The following is a 17558-nucleotide window of genomic DNA, read 5'->3' as shown; positions in this document are numbered from 1 at the left end:
GATCGGATTACATTTTTTATTTCTCACCGATATCCGATCCAGCAATTTACGTCAGTATCGGACCGATACCGATACCTAATATCGGATCGGTCCATCTCTAATACATACACATACATAATCTGACAATACTATAATATTGTCCATATTATATTAACATTACCACAGTGAGATGACTTTAGTCTCATGAACAACATTAGCTAATTATTATTTACTAACTAATCTTGAAATGACTGTTCAGTACAGAAATGAAGCCCAACTATCATGTTTTACAGTCCTGTGGTCTCAACTAATCAAAGTGATGTCATGACAAAAATGAAGGACCAACAAAACATTCTTTCTCCTTCATTTCTGTCACACAAAGCTGTATGAAACATTTCTCGTGGTTAGTATCATGGTTGCTAGGCAACCTGAACAGCACGACGAAGGCTAGACCATCCCATTTCACAAGCCTCTCACTTCCGCACTTCCCGTACTTGTAGTACGCACCGTACGTAGTACGCGTAGTATGCGTAGTATGCGTACTTCAAGCGTGCATACCCTGAATTGGGACACAGCCAAAGCGTGCACCGGACCACGTTTGATATTTGGGGAAATCGACGGCGCATTTGGAGTACACTTCGAATTGGGACAGCCGTCGTCGTGTGGCGGTGACGTAATCGCACTTGAAATGCGTACTTCAAGCGTGCATACCCTGAATTGGGACACAGCCGTAGACCGCGAAGGCCGGGTCCTCCGAAGGATGCAGCCTACGTTTTGGGACACAGCCAAGGTCTCGCCCCGGAAGTGTTATTGACGTTGGCGGAACAGAAGCTAAGCTAACAGGCTAACGGAGCAAACATCGGAAGATGAGAGCGTAACGAATGACTGCCGGTTTCAGCCTGACGGTGAGTCCTTTCCGTCCGTCCGTGTGATCGGTTCTGTCTCCTGGGTAATGGGTCCCGTTGTATTTGGAGCACTACGCGCTAAACAAACCATACTGCGCCTGCTCAGTGTGTGAGCTAAAGCTAACATTAGCTTTCTCTCACACACACAAACACCAACATGTTTATGTTTGCTGAGCAGTTTGAGCTTGAGCTTTAATCGGCTCTGCGTGGATCCACCATAACACCGTGAAGCTCCCGGTAGGTCCCGTGCTGATGCTGGAACTCTGCGGTCACTGAGTTAGCACAGCGCTTGAGCCCCGGCTCGCCGTAACGTCGACGACCTCGTCGGTCACAATGGTCACACCGTTCCCGGAGAAGCACCGAACTGTAACCTGAATGTTGAGATTGAGCTTGGTTGTTTAGCCTTTCACTTACTTACTTTAACACGCTGTTTTATCTTGACATCTAGCTGTAAATGGGTTAGTTCGGATACTTTATTAGGTACATCTTGCTAGAGGGACCCTAACCCTCTGTTTATCAGCAACTATTCGTCTGCCAGCTGTGACTCTGATGACAGCTGTTCAGTGATCACCTGTTTCATCATAAGCTGACTGTCAAGTTTAAGCCTTTATGCTCAGATTTTATAAGATGATAAACATCTCTGATTGATCAATAGGACATAAGCTAGGTGTGAAGAACAACAGAGTTGAAACCTTCATTCAGATTAATGAATTTATCAGCAGCTGAAGGTGGAGTTGCCATATTGATCATTTTATTGATCTCAATCAGTACGGGTCTCATTGCTCTCTGTGTCTCTCAGATGACGGCGATGCGGCGTCTCACTGAAGAAGATGTCTGTCTTCTGGAGGTCAAATGTTTGAGGACAGACAGAGGGATGGACAGGCACCAGCAGACAGGAAGTCCCACTGACACACAAGAAGAGGATGCCACACCTGTCTCAGGTGATGTCATTATATCTAATGGTGTTTAAAAGGAAAAATGAATTCACCAGGTTTGATCTGATTGGCTGGTTCAGTCTGTATGCAGGTCGCTTTTGATCTGCACAGGTGAGGGTTACAGGGAGTTACCCTCCCTCCGTGCTGTATAAAGATCAGCTAAAGGAGGCAAAGCTGGCATTTGTTCACACCCGGAGTTTCCTGTTCAGGTGGGCAGATGATGGGAGAGAAAGCGGTCACCGTCGAGACTAGCGATGATGAACTGGGACGACTGGATATTGACCTGGACAGGAAGTCCAGACAGCTGAACCTGACATCCAGCAACGTGCGCGCCATCCTGCACGTGAGCAGCACACCACCACACACACACACACACACACACTGTAACGCGCACTATCACATACACTCAGACATGTGTGTGTTTCAGGAGGTGATCACTGACGAGCGTGTGGTTGCCATGATGAAAGCGGCGATCAGAGACACTCAGGACCTCCCCATGTTTGTGAGTTTGTTCACCTGTTGGTGTGTACCTGCACCTGTCAGGCATGTGTTGCTTTTTTTCTGTATGTATGTAAAATAGAAACGGTCTTCTCTTTTTCTGCCTGTCTCGCATCAGGAGCCAAAGATCTGGACTCGGTCCAGACTCAAACAGAGCCTTCAGGTGAGTTCAGCATCCCACAATCTTCTTTGACGGTTTACCCATGAAACCAGTCTGACCTGTGTGTCTGTTTTCAGCCTGTGAACAGGGGTCTGTCTGCAGTGAAAAAGGTAAACTCATCATCCTGTGTTGAAAGGTTTTAAGTTGGATTTGAAATGTTTTTAGTTTCAGTGACGCTTTACCCTCGTACCTGTCCATCCTGCAGGCCCCTCAGTTTATTGACATTGAACTTCAGGATAATGAAGACTCATCTGATGAGGAGTATTGTCCTGATGAAGAAGAGGAGGAGGAGGAGGAAGATACAACTGAGGAGGTGAGTCTTTATCTTTCACCTTGATGCTGTCTTCAGGAAACTGACCTCACTGTGCAGTCATGATGTCACACATGTGAGATCCAGGTTATCAGTAAGAGACACTAATCCAAACTCTGAGAACCAGAAACAGGACGAAGAGCACCTGTGCAGTCTCACCTGCAGCAGGTGACTCTGACAGTCTGTGAGGCATCATTTCTCGCTCAAACATGTGCCCCCCCACACACACACACACACACACACACTCTCGGGGTGTCAGAATTTGTGTAAATGAAGATTTCATCACTTCCGTCTGTACAAACCTTTTCATCTTGACAGACATTCCTCAGTGATGCTGACAGCTTGACTTCACCTCCCAGAATGCACCTGGGCTCCCAGAACAAGTCTCCAACACACCTGAGGATGGACAGCTCCCTGCAGGTTTGCTGACCTCTGACCACCACAAAGTGGTACAGTGACCTCTGACCCTGCAAGCTGCTCTGACCTCTGGCTTATTGCTTAGAGATATGAAGGAAGCCCGCACGACCAGATGAGTTCCACCTGCGCTCCTCAGCTCCTCCCTCCTCCTGAATCGTCCTTCCTGGAGAGACTCAAGGCTGTGGATGAGGAGTTGGACTGCAGCCCCTCCTACACCTACGGTCAGGTAACATCTGTAACCAGGTAACAGCAGGGAACAGCATATCAAACTGTTTTTAAACACTTCCTGTTACTTTGTGTTCTCACCTTATTAAAAGGATGAAGGGTAAATACCTGTGATGTGTCCCGTCTTGATCTTGCACCTGTGTGTATGTTTCAGTCTCTGGACAGGAAATCTGATGTAGATGGTGGCGTTGATAATGGCTCCAGCAGTTTGGCGTACCGCACGCGCTCCAAGCGTCCTCTGGTGGACGTCCCTCTGGGTCAGCTGGAGGCGGAGCTTCTGCCTCCTGACATAACGGCCGACATGTACGATGAGAGCAGTGCCCAGCGGGAGGAGGACCGCCATTGGACAAAGTGGCTGCAGGGCCTTATGGCCCCCGACTTTGAAGGTCAGAGGTCATGCTGGCGCTGGCTGCTCGAGGCTTCAAATTTTAAATGCGGTGGGGTGGCTGTAGCTCAGGAGGTAGAGCAGGTCACCTACTGATTGGATGATTGGTGGTTTGATCCTTGCCTCCTCCAGTCTGCATGTCAAGTGTCCTTGGGCAAGATACTAACCCCAAGTTGCTCTCCGATGCATCCATCGTAGTGTGAATGTCTGTGAATGTCGTTAGAAAGCACTCAGTGTAGACAAAGTCCTTGTGAGAATGGGTGTGATTGAGTGAATGTGGCATGTTGCATAAAGCGCTTCGAGCACTCCGGGAGAGTAGAAAAGCACTATATAAGAATCAGTCCATTTACCATTTACCATTTACCAATTGTGAACCTGTTTTTTTAAACCAATAAAAAATCTATTTTATTTGCGTGCTGTGGGTGAACATCCAGGATTGGACAAACTTTATTGATATGTCGGAAACGGAAAACAAGCTCAGAAAAATGCTTTTGAGTTGAAAATGAAGGTCATGGTATCGTCTAACGGCAAACAGCTGATGTTTGTTTTCAGAAGAGGCCGAGGATGACGATGACCCGGAGTACAACTTCCCGGAGGACCTGGATGAACCCGACCTGGAGGACTACAGGACGGACCGGGCTGTGCAGATCACCAGTAGGTGATGTGCAGTTAGGAGGAGGCGGAGCTGTGAGAGTGTCAGAATCCTCACTGTGAATTCTGCTTCCTGTTTTTCAGAGAAGGAAGTAAATGAGCTGCTAGAAGAACTCTTTGAAACTGTGAGTTCTTATTTTGTTTCTGCAAACTTGACTCTGTTCCGTTTTACAGGATTCGTCTTTAACGTCAGTCTATGGGCGGAGCTTCAAACTTTTCTTTGTTTTTCTCTCCTCTGCAGCTCCAGGAGGAAGAAGAGGTGGTGGCTGAGGAAGAGGAGCATGAGGAAGAGGAGCCCCCGTCACAGACTGGCCCTAAGTTCAATGTGCCGCAGGCTTTACGGTACTGATACTTGCATCCCAGTGCATGATGGGAGCTCAGATTAAAAACATACAAACGCATGTTAAAAAACACAGTTTTTAAACATTTTTTAAAAATATCACCACAATCGCATCACCCACGGAAACATCTGGAGCTTCATGAAACCACAGAGAGAAGCAGCTGGAGTCTGATGTCTAGAACATCTGGCAGCAGCTGCTCTCTCATTCACAAAGAGTTAAAGAGCAGCTGTCTCCCTGATGTGCAGTTTTCCTATTATAACAAAGCATTTTATTCTATTTTGTATAGTATGTTATTCTTTTTTTTTATCTCCTTCTATTGTGTTTTTCTCAATGTTTAATGCTCATTCGGGTTGGGCAATATGTAAAAATTTTCCAACCAACAATCGTCAGTCCGACAGTCGGCGATGGATGATAAATTTGCGCATGCACAGACTTTTTGATGGGCGGAGCAATGTAATCATGCACGGACTGATTTGTCCATTTTCTCACTCAGAAAAAGTCCAAACATGGACGAACTAATTGCCCAAAAAATATAAAGTTGCCAATTTGGGATTTCTTTGGCTTTAAACCGGATGAAAGAGGTGAACCTAAGGATGTAACCAAAGCGGTGTGCCGCTTGTGCAGATGTATAGTGTGAGCAAATGACTCAAACACGACTAACTTGCATGAGCATGCACGTGTCCACCATCGAAATGTTTTTTGTTTAACATAAGCTGCTGCCTTTCCTTCTTTCTGTTATGAGTTTGAGTTAATGAATCACTGCATTTGGGCGCGCTCTGAGGACGGTGCATTGGCTCGGAGATGAAAGAGGCTGCTGTTCAAACAGCGCTATTATTTTTTTTTTTCCTGTTGACTGCTTCTATTAGCTCCATCATTATTAGCAAACTCATGGGCAAATACATTAAAAAACACACTTGTAAAATCAATCGCCCAACCCTACAGGTCTTAACTTGTACTCTCTGCCGTGCCCAAAAAATTCCCACACGTGGGAATAATAAAGGTTCATCTTATCTTATGAAGCTGAGAGGGAAACACACTGCTGTATCAAATTCAGCATGAGAGCTTTTTGAAACAGTGCAGCGTTTCAGCTGAGCGCAGATACAGTTTAACACGTAGGATGAACGTCTGTGTCTGATGTCATGTTCTCTGGACTCTGGAGTTCTGAAAGTAGCTTCATAGATTTCATTAAACACAGTGGCTCCAGGCAGCCTTCAGACCTTGTCGTGTCCAGCTGTGAACAAACATGTCGTCATCCTGGTCACGTGACTGTCGGCATACAACACGAACAGCTGGTGTTTGTGCGGTGCCCTCATAGCTGAATGTGAGGCCATGTGAACCAGGGGTTATGTCACAGTGTTTGTAGGAAATTTACAATAACGATGTTTCTAATGAATGAGTGATGAATGACGCTGAATAGTGTTTTACTGGCGTTCGTAGGCCGCAGCGTTTATTAATCATATAAAAAAACAAAAAGAACATTTCTGACTCTTAGCAAGGCGCTACTGTCACTGATCCCACACCTCCTGATTCAAAGTATGAGTCTACTGAAACAAGTTACCAGCAGGTTTAGGCTCACGGTGCAATAGTAGTGCCTCGGCACTGTGTTTAGAAGACTGTAATATCTGCCTAAGATTTTAGTAAGGGTACCTGTTACTCTGCAGAGCATCTCAGAATCCTGAGAAATATGTTCTACCTGGGACGTCGTATCTTCAGTCCTGCTTTTCCACCGTGTAGCACATCAGTAACTTTGATCTTCCTCTCACATGGCGTGGATCTAGCAGCTGGGTGAGTCGTTTGTTTCGGTCCCGCGTCAGCAGCTGCTGGTGTGTGGCTGCACTTGACTGTTGTGTTCTGGGAGATGTCGTTGTCGTCATCGTCATCAAAGGCTGACGCCGCTTTCGCTCTGCAGCAGGGAACATACACCATGCCTGTATAATTGATGTCAAGATTATATGATGTAAAGCTGGTGTCATCACAGTTGCTGTGATCTGAATACGTATGAAGAGGGTTCGAGGCGTGAGGTGAACACCTGTGCACACACACACACACACACACACACACACACACACACACAGGAGTGGCGCACGGCACTGCCTCCCGTTGGGACGGCACAGCAGAGAAGTGCTGTAGCTGTTTGGGTCGGGAGGAAGACAGACGTCCTCTGCTGCTGCTTCTTCACACAGATCTTGTGAAGAAGAGTCACGCTGAGAGGAAACAATTTGTCTATGATGCTCCACCCACTTACACGTGAAACACTCGGTGGCCAAGTATCAGACTGCAGAACATGTGATACACGCTTGCTCACAGTGTCTCTATTTGCTGTCCGTAGCTTTGAGGCGCCGTTGGCCAACATGCTAACAGAGCGGCGGCAGACTGTCAGAAAGCAGTACGAAGCTCAGCAGCAGCGGAGAGCCTTGCAGGACACGACCAATCACCTCACCTCAACTCTGAAGGACACGCCCACCCCTCCTCACAACGCCATTGCTTCTGTCTTAGTGCTGCCGCGTCGCATTAGCCCCTCCCTCCACCTGGACCACACCCAGAAACTGCAACTACAACAGCAGCTGCAGCAGGTATGCAAGGTTACCTGTCTCACCCATATATTCTCCAGGTGTGTTTGCCTGATATCATGTGACCCTTTCTCTCCTAGCATGTGCAACTGCTGACGCAGGTTCACCTGCTGAGTTGCCACATTGCTGCACTGAATCATGAAGCCTCCATCACCAAACGCTACCTGGTCAGTAAACACTTCTCAATTACACTTACCTATAGCTGAGCAGGGCAGGTGTGCACTTACTTGGTGGGCGTGTCCTCAGCTCTTGAACTTATTACTTGAACAGGAAGCAGATTTTCCTGGCCTGGCGTTTTATAGCAGAGAACCTTAAAAATATTCTGCAGTCGATCAAAAACTGAAGCAAGTCAGTCAGTTTTGGTCAGAGTGATGAAACCTGCAGAATTGATGAGCTGTTTCAGCCCCGACGGCGTGTCTGTGGACGATCCACGCTCTGTGTTTAAATGTGTCTGCTCTCATTTCCTGTTTGAGCTGATTCTGGAGTTTCTGATAAAATACATTTATATTTAAAAACCGATTCAGGATTTAAAGAATCGAGATCGCTTTATTCAAACTAAAATCGATTTGAATCAGGAAGTTCAATTTTTTTTAAAACCCAGCCCTTACAGTATAAAGCACCTTGAGGTGACTGTTGTTGCTGTGTGAATAAGATGAAACTCAACCAGCCCTAATGAGCACCTCCACCGTCAGGAGGAGCTGCAGCACTTCGCCCGCCATCAGGAGCAAGGCTGCGCCTTCAGCTGTTTCAGGGCGTGTAACCTGCAGGGTGCACTGGACCTCCTGCACGAGGTGGAGCAGAGGGACGAGCCTCCACCTGCTCCTCCCACTCGAGCTTCCAGACGCTGGCTCCCCCAGATGACACCTGCAACCAACAGTAAGGGCAAGCTACCTGTCAGCCATGTTTGATGCACCAAACAGATTCAGGTTCAGATTCTTGTTCTGGTTCTGTTTAGGTCTTGCCTTCCCTCTGCTGCCTGCCGACACAGCCTGGCTGTTCGCCACACGACCCGTGTTCCTGTACCCTGAATTACTTCCTGTCTGTAGCCTAGACCCCGCCCTCCACAGCAAGAACCTGAGAACATTGTACACGCCAGGAGAGGATGGGTAAAACACGCACACACTTCCTACATTTTATTTTCTCACATGAACTTTGTGTAAGTTTATGGCTTCTATTCTTCATTGAACTCAGTAAAAACATATTTCCCATCATGCCTCTGTACAGGCTCATCGCTCTCGGCCTGAAACACTTCGAGGGAGCATTTCAGTCCGATGAGCTGATCAGTTCGCACCTGCTCTGTAAGAGTCGATGGAACTTCAGGAAGCACGTCAGAGAGATGAGCGGCCCAAGAGCACCTGACAATGTCATCAAGGTGACATCAGAGTGACCTCACTACGCACCGTGTGACATCATTAGCGAAAGTTACATTTCAAATGAATGACTCGGGCCCAACTTTGTGGTTGCTTTCAGACATTTGTGACAAAGGGCGTCGTCCCGCCGCTGCCACTCGCCTGCAGCAGAGTCCAGCCGGAGGACCAGCGCCCCCCGGTGGACAGAGACGGTGAAAACATGCCAAACTGGCTCAAGGTTTGAACAGCTAATCCCGATCGTGATCCAGATCCACATCTAGAATAGAATAGAATAGAATTCCCCTTTATTGTGTGGCTCTGTCTACATCCATTCAGATCCAGGTACAAATCTGCTGGGAGCTGAAGTTGCCTGTTTAGTTTTTGAATACAGGACCAGTTTGAAATCGGCCAGCAGGTTCAATCTAAAGTTTTTCTTTCAACGTGACCTGTTGATTCAGATTTTGTCTCAGAACTATAACAAAGAGAAACTTTGTGTATTTTCTTGTGCTACTATGCGAGTATTGCTCATGCATCATAATCTGAGGCTGAGCACAGATTGTTCTCCGATTATTCTCGTCTGCAGAACAGTCGCCCAAGCATCCAGAAGACCCGGTCAGATGCCTGTTACCCCCCCTGGCTTCCCCCAGGCTGCACTCTCAGGCTCCACCCCAATTATATCAACAGGTACCGACCCCGGCCCCGCACCCACAGGCGCGTCTTCACTCTGGCTCATAATGAATCTCTGCTGCCACTCGCCAAGGCGCAGGAAGATCTGCCGGTGGAGCCAGACGGAGAGAAACAGGTGGACATGCACTTTTTACCTGTTTCGGGTGTCACATTATTGTCTGCCCCCACTACTGTGTCAGGAGCCCTCCCATTGGCACCAGCTTCCATCTGTGGAGCGGTCCCACTGACTGCTGTTCATCCAGGCCCTGCCCACCCCGTGTGTGCCAAGGTGATGCAGTCCTGCTTTCCTTTTGGCCAAAATACACCACAAACCGTGTCTGCACAGGAGAGCCCCACCCCCTCGGCCCTTCTCCTGCCCATTCCCTCTCTCACGAGTCCTAACACTACAAACACACTGAAGCCGGGCTGCCTCCTCCTCCAGATGGTGTGGACTCCCTCAGCTCCTCCCACCTCCCCCCAAAGTGTTTTGGAGCATCACATCCACGGGCCAATCAGTGAGCAGCAGGAAGAGGCCTTTTCTAAGCAGGAAAAGCTAAAACAGGAAGGCGAGGAGAGCATGGTCTTGGTGTCAACACTCAGCCTGATGTCATGTACAGGAGATGTGGAAGAAGAGGAGAGGCGGGATGAGCAGAGACTGGAGCAGGAGGAAAAGGAAACTGTTGCTGGTGTCACTTTGAATGGAGGAGAAAACAATGGTCAGGAGCAGGAGCAGTGGAGAGGGGGAGCGGGAGGAGAGGGGGGGGAAGGAGGTGGAGCAGGTGAGAGTGAGCAGGGTGGAGAGGAAGAGGAAGGGAGACAGAGGGAGGAGAGGAGCGGAGCCAGAGACGACGGTGGAGAGAAGGACAAGGACGAAGATCAGGACCGGCATGGAGATGATGAGGAGGAGGAGGACTTTGATGACCTCACACAGGATGAAGATGAGGAAGAAGTGATGTCATCAGCATCAGAGGAGTCTGTTCTGTCAGTTCCAGAGTTACAGGTAAATATAAAGTCTACCTTAAAAGTTTCCACCTTTGGAGATTTGGTGATGTTGTTTATGCTCATTAATGGCTACGTACCGCAGGCCTTCATGTTGGCAGTAATTAAACCACTACTCACGCCAAATCACAGCAACAGTCGCCTCAAGGTGCTTATTAAGGTAGACCCTACAATCACACTTGTTATTAATCTCTGTCTCTCTTCCACAGCATGTCTTTATCCTGTCTTCCTTCTCTCACCCCAACCGGTCACAGCAGATGGCCCCGCCCCTCCCTGAGCCTGGTTCTGGCGGAGGTTTCTTCCTGTTAAAAGGGAGTTTTTCCTTCCCACTGTTGCCAAAGTGCTTGCTCATAGGGGGTCATATGATTGTTGGGTTTCTCTCTGTGTGTATTATTGTAGGGTCTACCTTACAATAAAAAGCACCTTGAGGCGACTGTTGTTGTGATTTAGTGATGTTTAAATAAAAGTGAAACGGATTTCATTGGTTGCCTCCTCATTGGTCAGAAATTGTCTATGATCATGTATTTTTACTCCGGCACAGAGAGAAAAGTTCAGGTTTGAGGAAACAAAGACTAAAGATTTTCTCGTGTTCTTGTGTCTGAGGCAGAAACTGAAGTGGAATAGAAAACTTTTTTTCCTATACTTTTAGTAGAAGCTCATCAGCACGAACCGCTGCTGAGATGATAGACGGAGACTTTATTGATCCTAAAGTGAACATTTTTGTATTACAGCAGCATGATCAAGTTTAAGTAAGAGTAGGATGATGCTCAGAGGGTTTGAGAACGGTGTTTCTGAGAGAAACATCACCAAACCCTTAGCTGGGTTTGAATCCAGAGGACACAGTCAGAAGAAACATGAACGTTAATGAAGATCAGTTTGATTTGTAAATGAAACCAAAACAAACTGGAGGACAGACGTTTTCAGGGAGACGTTTGTGAATGATTGGTATTCACTTATTTGGATATCGGTAACTCTCGGCTGTGAAGTCTGTTTTTATTACGAGGAGGCGTTTGGATTCGTTTAAAAAATATTAAAAGCATGGCTATATATCTGTGAAGGTTCTCAGTCATCCAGGTCATCGTAGTCTAAGAAGGTTGGAAAGAAAAGCGTCTGGACTTCTTTAGGTTGCTTGAAGACGTTTCACCTCTCATCCGAGAAGCTTCTTCAGTTCTTCATGCTTCTCGGATGAGAGGTGAAACGTCTTCAAGCAACCTAAAGAAGTCCAGACGCTTTTCTTTCCAAGCTCCTTAGAAAAGCATGGCTGAAAAGAAAAGTTATGCTCATGAGGTGCCGAGGGTTTGGATAACCTCTGACCTTTGACCTTTAGGAGACAATGAAGCAGCTGACATGGCTTGCGGCGGAGCGGCGGCTCTGTACAGATGGCGACTCAGAGGAGGAGCACTCTCCCACCTCTCCTGGGTCGCAGGAGGAGGAGGAGGAAGAGGAGGAGGGGCCAAAAGGAGAGGACTCAGGGGAGGGACGGAGCAACAAAGCAGGTTTAGACAAGGAGACGCCATCCAGAGAGCGGACACCTGGAGGAGTAGGGGAGCGGTGTCCCGGACGAGGACGAGGTGGGTCTGCGTCTAAACGCCATTTAAAACACTCGCCGTCTGTGACCGAATACTTCCTGTTTCTTATTTCCTGTTGTCTCTGCAGGCCGAAGCCGACCTCATCGTGGCCTCAGGAGGAGCCGTCAGGAGCGCCATAGCAAAGATGGCGCCAAACTGCTGCTGCTGTATGACGAAAACATCCTGGACAACGACCCGCACAGAGAGAGCAAAGACATGGCGTTCGCACAGAGTTACCTCAGCAGGGTGAGCAACAACACTCAGCAGTGCGATGGACGGTAAATCGTCCCGCTGATCGCTGAGCTCCCGTCTTTGCACACGTGGTCTCTCCAGCCACTGTGACATCATCGCGTCCGAACCTCCTCCTTTCAGTTTCCTGCGTTTCTTGTGGTCAATGAGAAAACGTTCGTGGCTGTTCCTCTGACAGGAGGAATAAGATGATAAGATAACCTTTATTAGTCCCACACGTACGAAATTTGTTTTCTTACAGCAGAAAGTGCATAGTGCAAAGTTACATAGAAAATTAGAAAAACTGGAATAAGATAAGAATAAGATACCTAATATATAGGTGGTTGGAGTCGGCGTTTGCTATAATCGCTTGGATCGAGTTAAAAAAAAGTGACATTTAATTGTACAGGTGAGGCGTGACGCTCGTTGAAGTTCGTACAGTCTGTACGAGGGGGGGGGCGGTCTTCAGTTTGTCTGTTTCTATGGCAACAGTAATCACCATCTCTCCTTAGAACAGGTGGGCTCATGATGTTCCTCCTGTGTGTCAACAGGTGCGTGAGGCGCTGCGTGATGTACCTGAGCAGGTGGAGGAGTTTGTGTCTCTGCTGAGCGAGTTTGAGCAGGTGGGAGATGGACAGGAAGTGATGCAGCTGTTCAGGAAACTGCGCTGCATCCTGGGAAACCGGACGGACCTCCTCCAAGACTTTGCCGCTTTCCTGCATCCTGAGCAGGCACTGCTGTGTGGACTGGTGAGCAGCTCATGTGGTTTTTGTCATTGCAGTTAAACTTGCTGGTTTACCTGTTGATGACATCAGAGTCCGACCTCAGGTACAGCCCAGGTGTTCTGTATCAACTCTGGTCAAAAAATTCACACTTCGTACTGATGTCCACAATTCCTTTTTTATTTCCTCTCACAATCATGGAGCACAGTGAAAACTAGAAGCAAGTAAAATAATATCATTGGTACTTACGACATCATTTCAGACACTTATGTCTTTTAACAAAGTGCACAAGTGCTTAACAAATTAACCAGCATAATTTTACCGTGTACGCCTTGTAAACCAGCAGTGGAAAAGTTGAAGAGCCTTAAAAGTCCGTCTTGTCTCTCCCGCTCACAACTTGCGGTTCCTGTGACTCCCGGAGGGGGTGACTACTCCACAATCATGTTCACAGAAACTTTCTTTTGTAAGAAAAAAATGTATCACTGGACTCAAAGATGATCCTTTTCCACTGTAAGTGTACACAAACTTGAATACTAAATAAAGCAAAAGAATATGACGATCTCAGGCGCTGGCTTCTGCTGTTGTCATGGCAACCCACACAATCGCATTTCAGCATCAGCTACATGTTCATTGAGTTTCTTCATAAAGGCTCCAAGTGATGAATTCAAAATGTGTTTTTACAAATCTCTAATCCCTAAATTCCTAAAGTTCCAACTAAAGTTAAAGTCAGCCTCAGCCAATCACAGAGCTCCTCAGGTGAGAACCTGTTGGGAGGGTGAAGAGTTTCCTAGTGAGACGAGAGAACAGCTGAAGGATGACACTCTTTTTATCTCCATGTTCACAAAGGGCAGATTTTCTTTAGAGAATCATCGATCACAGGGCTTGAATCTGGGACTCTCCACCATTTGACCCTAGAACTGAAGAAGCTTCTCGGATGAGAGGTGAAACGTCTTCAAGCAACTTAAAGAAGTCCAGACGCTTTTCTTTCCAAGCTCCATAGACAAGAATCCTCGATCGTTTTCTTTTTTAAGGTGCCCTGATTGATTTACCTCATACAGCAAAGCATTCCACCTTGAGAGTTGCCGTAGCTGCCAGCAGGACAGTGAATGTCTCTAGAGGCTGACACAGCTGCTTCTGTACAGGCCGCCGTGCTCGAGCATGTTTGGACCACGCCCATCTGTTCGCATGAGCTGAGACGTGAGTGCACGCACTCAATCTGCCGTGATCATGCAGTTACAGATGGCGTTCCAACATCAGAACAAAGCACTATTGATTCTTAAACAGGAAGTAAAAAACTGCGAGTCAGCAGTGTGCTGCAGAACTCGAGCAGCGCAGTTTGAATAAACAAACCTCCCCGCCCATATGGAAAAGATATATATAAATCTTATAAAGTTTGTATCTGTCTTGTGTGAAACTTGTATGAAAAGCATACAAGAGTGAAAACAGATATAAGATCCCTAGAAAAATTATATAAATGAAACTTGTATGTTTTGGATACTTACTACAACAATATATGAAAGTAATGAGAAAGTGGCCACTTTCATGAGTAAATCATATAAGCCTTATATGATTCACTATATGAAGTAGCCCACATTTGATGCAAGTCTTTTATAAGTTTTTTCTATTTCTTTTCCATATGGGCGTGCCTCATTTCATGTGCTCCATGAAAGTATCCGTATCACCGCAGCTTTTTAGCTCAGTAACAACAAGTTTACACCATGGCGACGCCTCCGTCCATCCACAGGTCACAAGAATCGCTGCTACAGGATCGGTCAGAGTTCAGCGATTCTTACAGGCACTAACCTGTGAATTATGGAGCATGTGCCGAGATAGCAGGTCACGTGTTGTGTTAACAGGTCCAGATGTTTAACGGTGTTTTCACTCTTCGTGCTTCTGCAGTTCGACGAGCAGCAGGCGTTTGAGCGCAGCCGGCGTTTCCTGCGACAGCTGGAGATCAGCTTTGGAGACAATCCGTCGCATTACCAGAAGATCATCAAAGCTCTGCAGATAGGCCAGGACCTCAGTCCCACCAGCGTCCACGAGGTACGAGGTCTTTGAACCAGGTTAACCAGACAGGTGGAACTAACCTGTGCTAATTTCAGCTGTTTCATGTTTTCAGCTCAAAGCTCAGATGTCTATGCTGCTCAAAGGCCACACCCATTTACAAGCTGAATTCTGGGTGTTTTTTGACGAGCTCCACCCACCTCCAGCACATCCTGGACAGTTTGAAGAAACCCATTGGCCAGAAGATGGAGGCGGCGGGTTGGAAGGTGGAGAGGGCGTCAGCCAAGATTCAGGAGGCGGGGCCAGTGGCGGGTTTGAGGAGGTGACGTTGCCAGAACTGGAAGAGGAAGAGGAGGGACATAAGATCCAACCAATGACAAACCGGCGTCAGAGAAGGAAGATGGACTCTCACAGAAACTACAAGGTCTGAAGGGGGTCAGCTCATTTCCTGTCCCAGCTCCTTTTTTTTAATCTTTTAGTGGAGGTCTGTACTGCAGGTCGTTGGTAGAAAAACACAAATCACAGCGCTCCAAAATCAGATTCCACATCTGTTTTTTGGAAATCTAGATCCGTTACGACTCCAGATCTTTTGGAAGTCGGGATCCAGGATTTTTTGCTTATTTCTGCTGATATCCTGGCTGTGTTTTCAGCCCGGTGGTTGGTCAGATTTACATTGTTACTGTTTTCAAGCCTGTGATTGGACAGATTTACACTATTCTTTGCAGGGCTGTGATTGGTCCGATAAAGACTGGCCCTGCCTCTGTCGTGATTCAAAGATCCAGAAACACAAGAGGAAAGGATGTTCCCGCTGCCATGGCAATAAGGTATGTCTGTATGTTTGACCAGGGGTGAAACGCGTAGAAAGAAATACACCTGACTTACCTGTTCATCTCTCCTCTAGACCTCAGGGGGCGTGTCCAGGGCCATGAAGAGTCTGGACCCACTCTACTCTCAGATAAGTGCTGCCCATGATGAACCAGGTAACAAAGACCTGGACCTGAAGGGGGGCGATGACAGTCCCCAGCCAGGTATGTCACACGATCCTCTGTTAGTCGTTTAGCAGACAGGTGTGTGTTTGCTTTAAATAACTTTATTGTTTGTGTTGACAGATCGGTGTGATGCATCATGGGAAGGCTCATTCCCACTGGCTGACACAAAAGAGGAGGAAGAGGAGGAGGAGGTGGAGGGCGAGGAAGAAGAGGAGGAGAGGAAAAGGGAACAGAGCCCAGCAGCGAAGAGGAGCAGGAGAGAGGAGACACTGCAACCGCTAACTGTGACCCTCCTCTGTAGCTCCGCCTGCACCTCCACGATGTCTACTTCCTCCTCTGTAGCTCCGCCCTCCACTACAGCTTCCTCCACGTCTGCAGCCTTCTGCACTCCTCCTCGGCCAGCTCCTCTTCCTCCTGACCTCCCTGTCTGTGCCAAAAACATTTCTCTGACTGCGAGCGGGGAGAAAGTGATCCTGTGGACGAGGTACTTTCTTTCACCTCAACGAAGGAAAGGTGATTAGGAAAAGGCGTTAGGAGGCACCTATTGAAGGCCTGACTGTTTGTTTTTCAGAGAAGCAGACCGGGTCATCTTGAAGACATGTCAGCAAGAAGGAGCCAATCAGAACACATTTCAGGCCATTTCCAGCCTGCTCGGCAACAAGACTCCCAGCGAGGTGATTGGCTGTTCAGTGTTCTCCCAGCATGATTAGTCGGTTTCTCGACTGCTCACTTTATTAACTTCCTCTCGTGTCTTCAGGTGTCCCGCAGGTTTCGGGATTTGATGCATTTGTTTCGGACAGCAGCACGTCAGACCAGCTCAGAGGATGAAGCTCCGCCCATTGAGACAGAAGCAGCCAATGAAACAGAAAACTGATATTAACCAGTCAGAAGAGCTTATCCAATGAAAAGGCACCATGTCTTTTATTTAAAATGAAAGAAAGCAAAACTGATGTTTACTGTCCACAAAAAAATCTGTAAATATGTTGTTTTTTTTGTTTTTTAAATCAATAAAAGAGTTTTACATGTTTTCATGTTCTCTGATGTTGCTGACACATCAAATTGATTATTGTAGAAAATATTTTACTGCAAAAGTACCAAACTAAGTGGAAGGTGTTACACCCGAGTTCATGTGTGATTGATCCAAAACTCCTCTGAATAAAGCCGCTGAGCCTTTCATCAGGAAGTACAGGTGTGAGCTGCACTCTGCTGTTCAACGTAGACATTAATGAATGTCTACGTTCATTCTCTTAACCTGATAAGGATAAGAGAATGAACTGATGGATGTTATTATTGAAATCACATTGGAAAATCATTTTATACGCTGTGATGGATAAAAGCTGAGCCCGACTGGACGAGGGATATTCACAATAAGCTATTAAAACCTCTTCAAATGAGTCACAGTCTTTACAGATGGCTTTCTAAAATCTCTGAGATGTCTCTGAATAACTTATATGATTAAAAAAGTCACTTAGCTAATGAGCTCTCAGCTCTTTGGTGCTTGATTTTGAGATATTACTGACTCCCATTTCTTTGAGTTCAAACAACACTGACTTGACTGTATACAGGGAGTGCAGAATTATTAGGCAAATGAGTATTTTGTCCACATCATCCTCTTCATGCATGTTGTCTTACTCCAAGCTGTATAGGCTCGAAAGCC

General features: G+C 47.0%; 1 protein-coding gene across 1 annotated transcript; it reads left to right on the top strand.

Annotated features, from left to right (window-relative positions):
* Positions 1–742: 742 nt before the first annotated feature.
* On the top strand, positions 743–16928 carry gon4lb (gon-4 like b). Its single transcript, XM_031744683.2, has 30 exons — positions 743–884; positions 1684–1825; positions 2029–2162; positions 2247–2321; positions 2436–2480; positions 2555–2587; positions 2683–2790; positions 3106–3207; positions 3290–3430; positions 3584–3815; positions 4367–4468; positions 4550–4590; positions 4707–4807; positions 7136–7379; positions 7457–7543; positions 8069–8252; positions 8332–8482; positions 8601–8748; positions 8847–8963; positions 9309–10391; positions 11718–11961; positions 12047–12204; positions 12738–12935; positions 14808–14951; positions 15028–15336; positions 15638–15736; positions 15814–15940; positions 16022–16385; positions 16473–16575; positions 16659–16928. Exons 1-30 carry the CDS (start codon positions 861–863, stop codon positions 16773–16775), a joined length of 5157 nt encoding a protein of 1718 aa, XP_031600543.2. The 5' UTR covers positions 743–860; the 3' UTR covers positions 16776–16928.
* Positions 16929–17558: the final 630 nt, after the last annotated feature.

This window comes from Oreochromis aureus, linkage group 11 (genome assembly GCF_013358895.1).
Source record: "Oreochromis aureus strain Israel breed Guangdong linkage group 11, ZZ_aureus, whole genome shotgun sequence".
In the NCBI taxonomy this organism is placed as follows: Eukaryota; Metazoa; Chordata; class Actinopteri; order Cichliformes; family Cichlidae; genus Oreochromis; species Oreochromis aureus.
The sequence above is the reverse complement of the archived record's forward strand: the minus strand, read 5'-3'. Positions and strand labels throughout refer to the sequence as shown.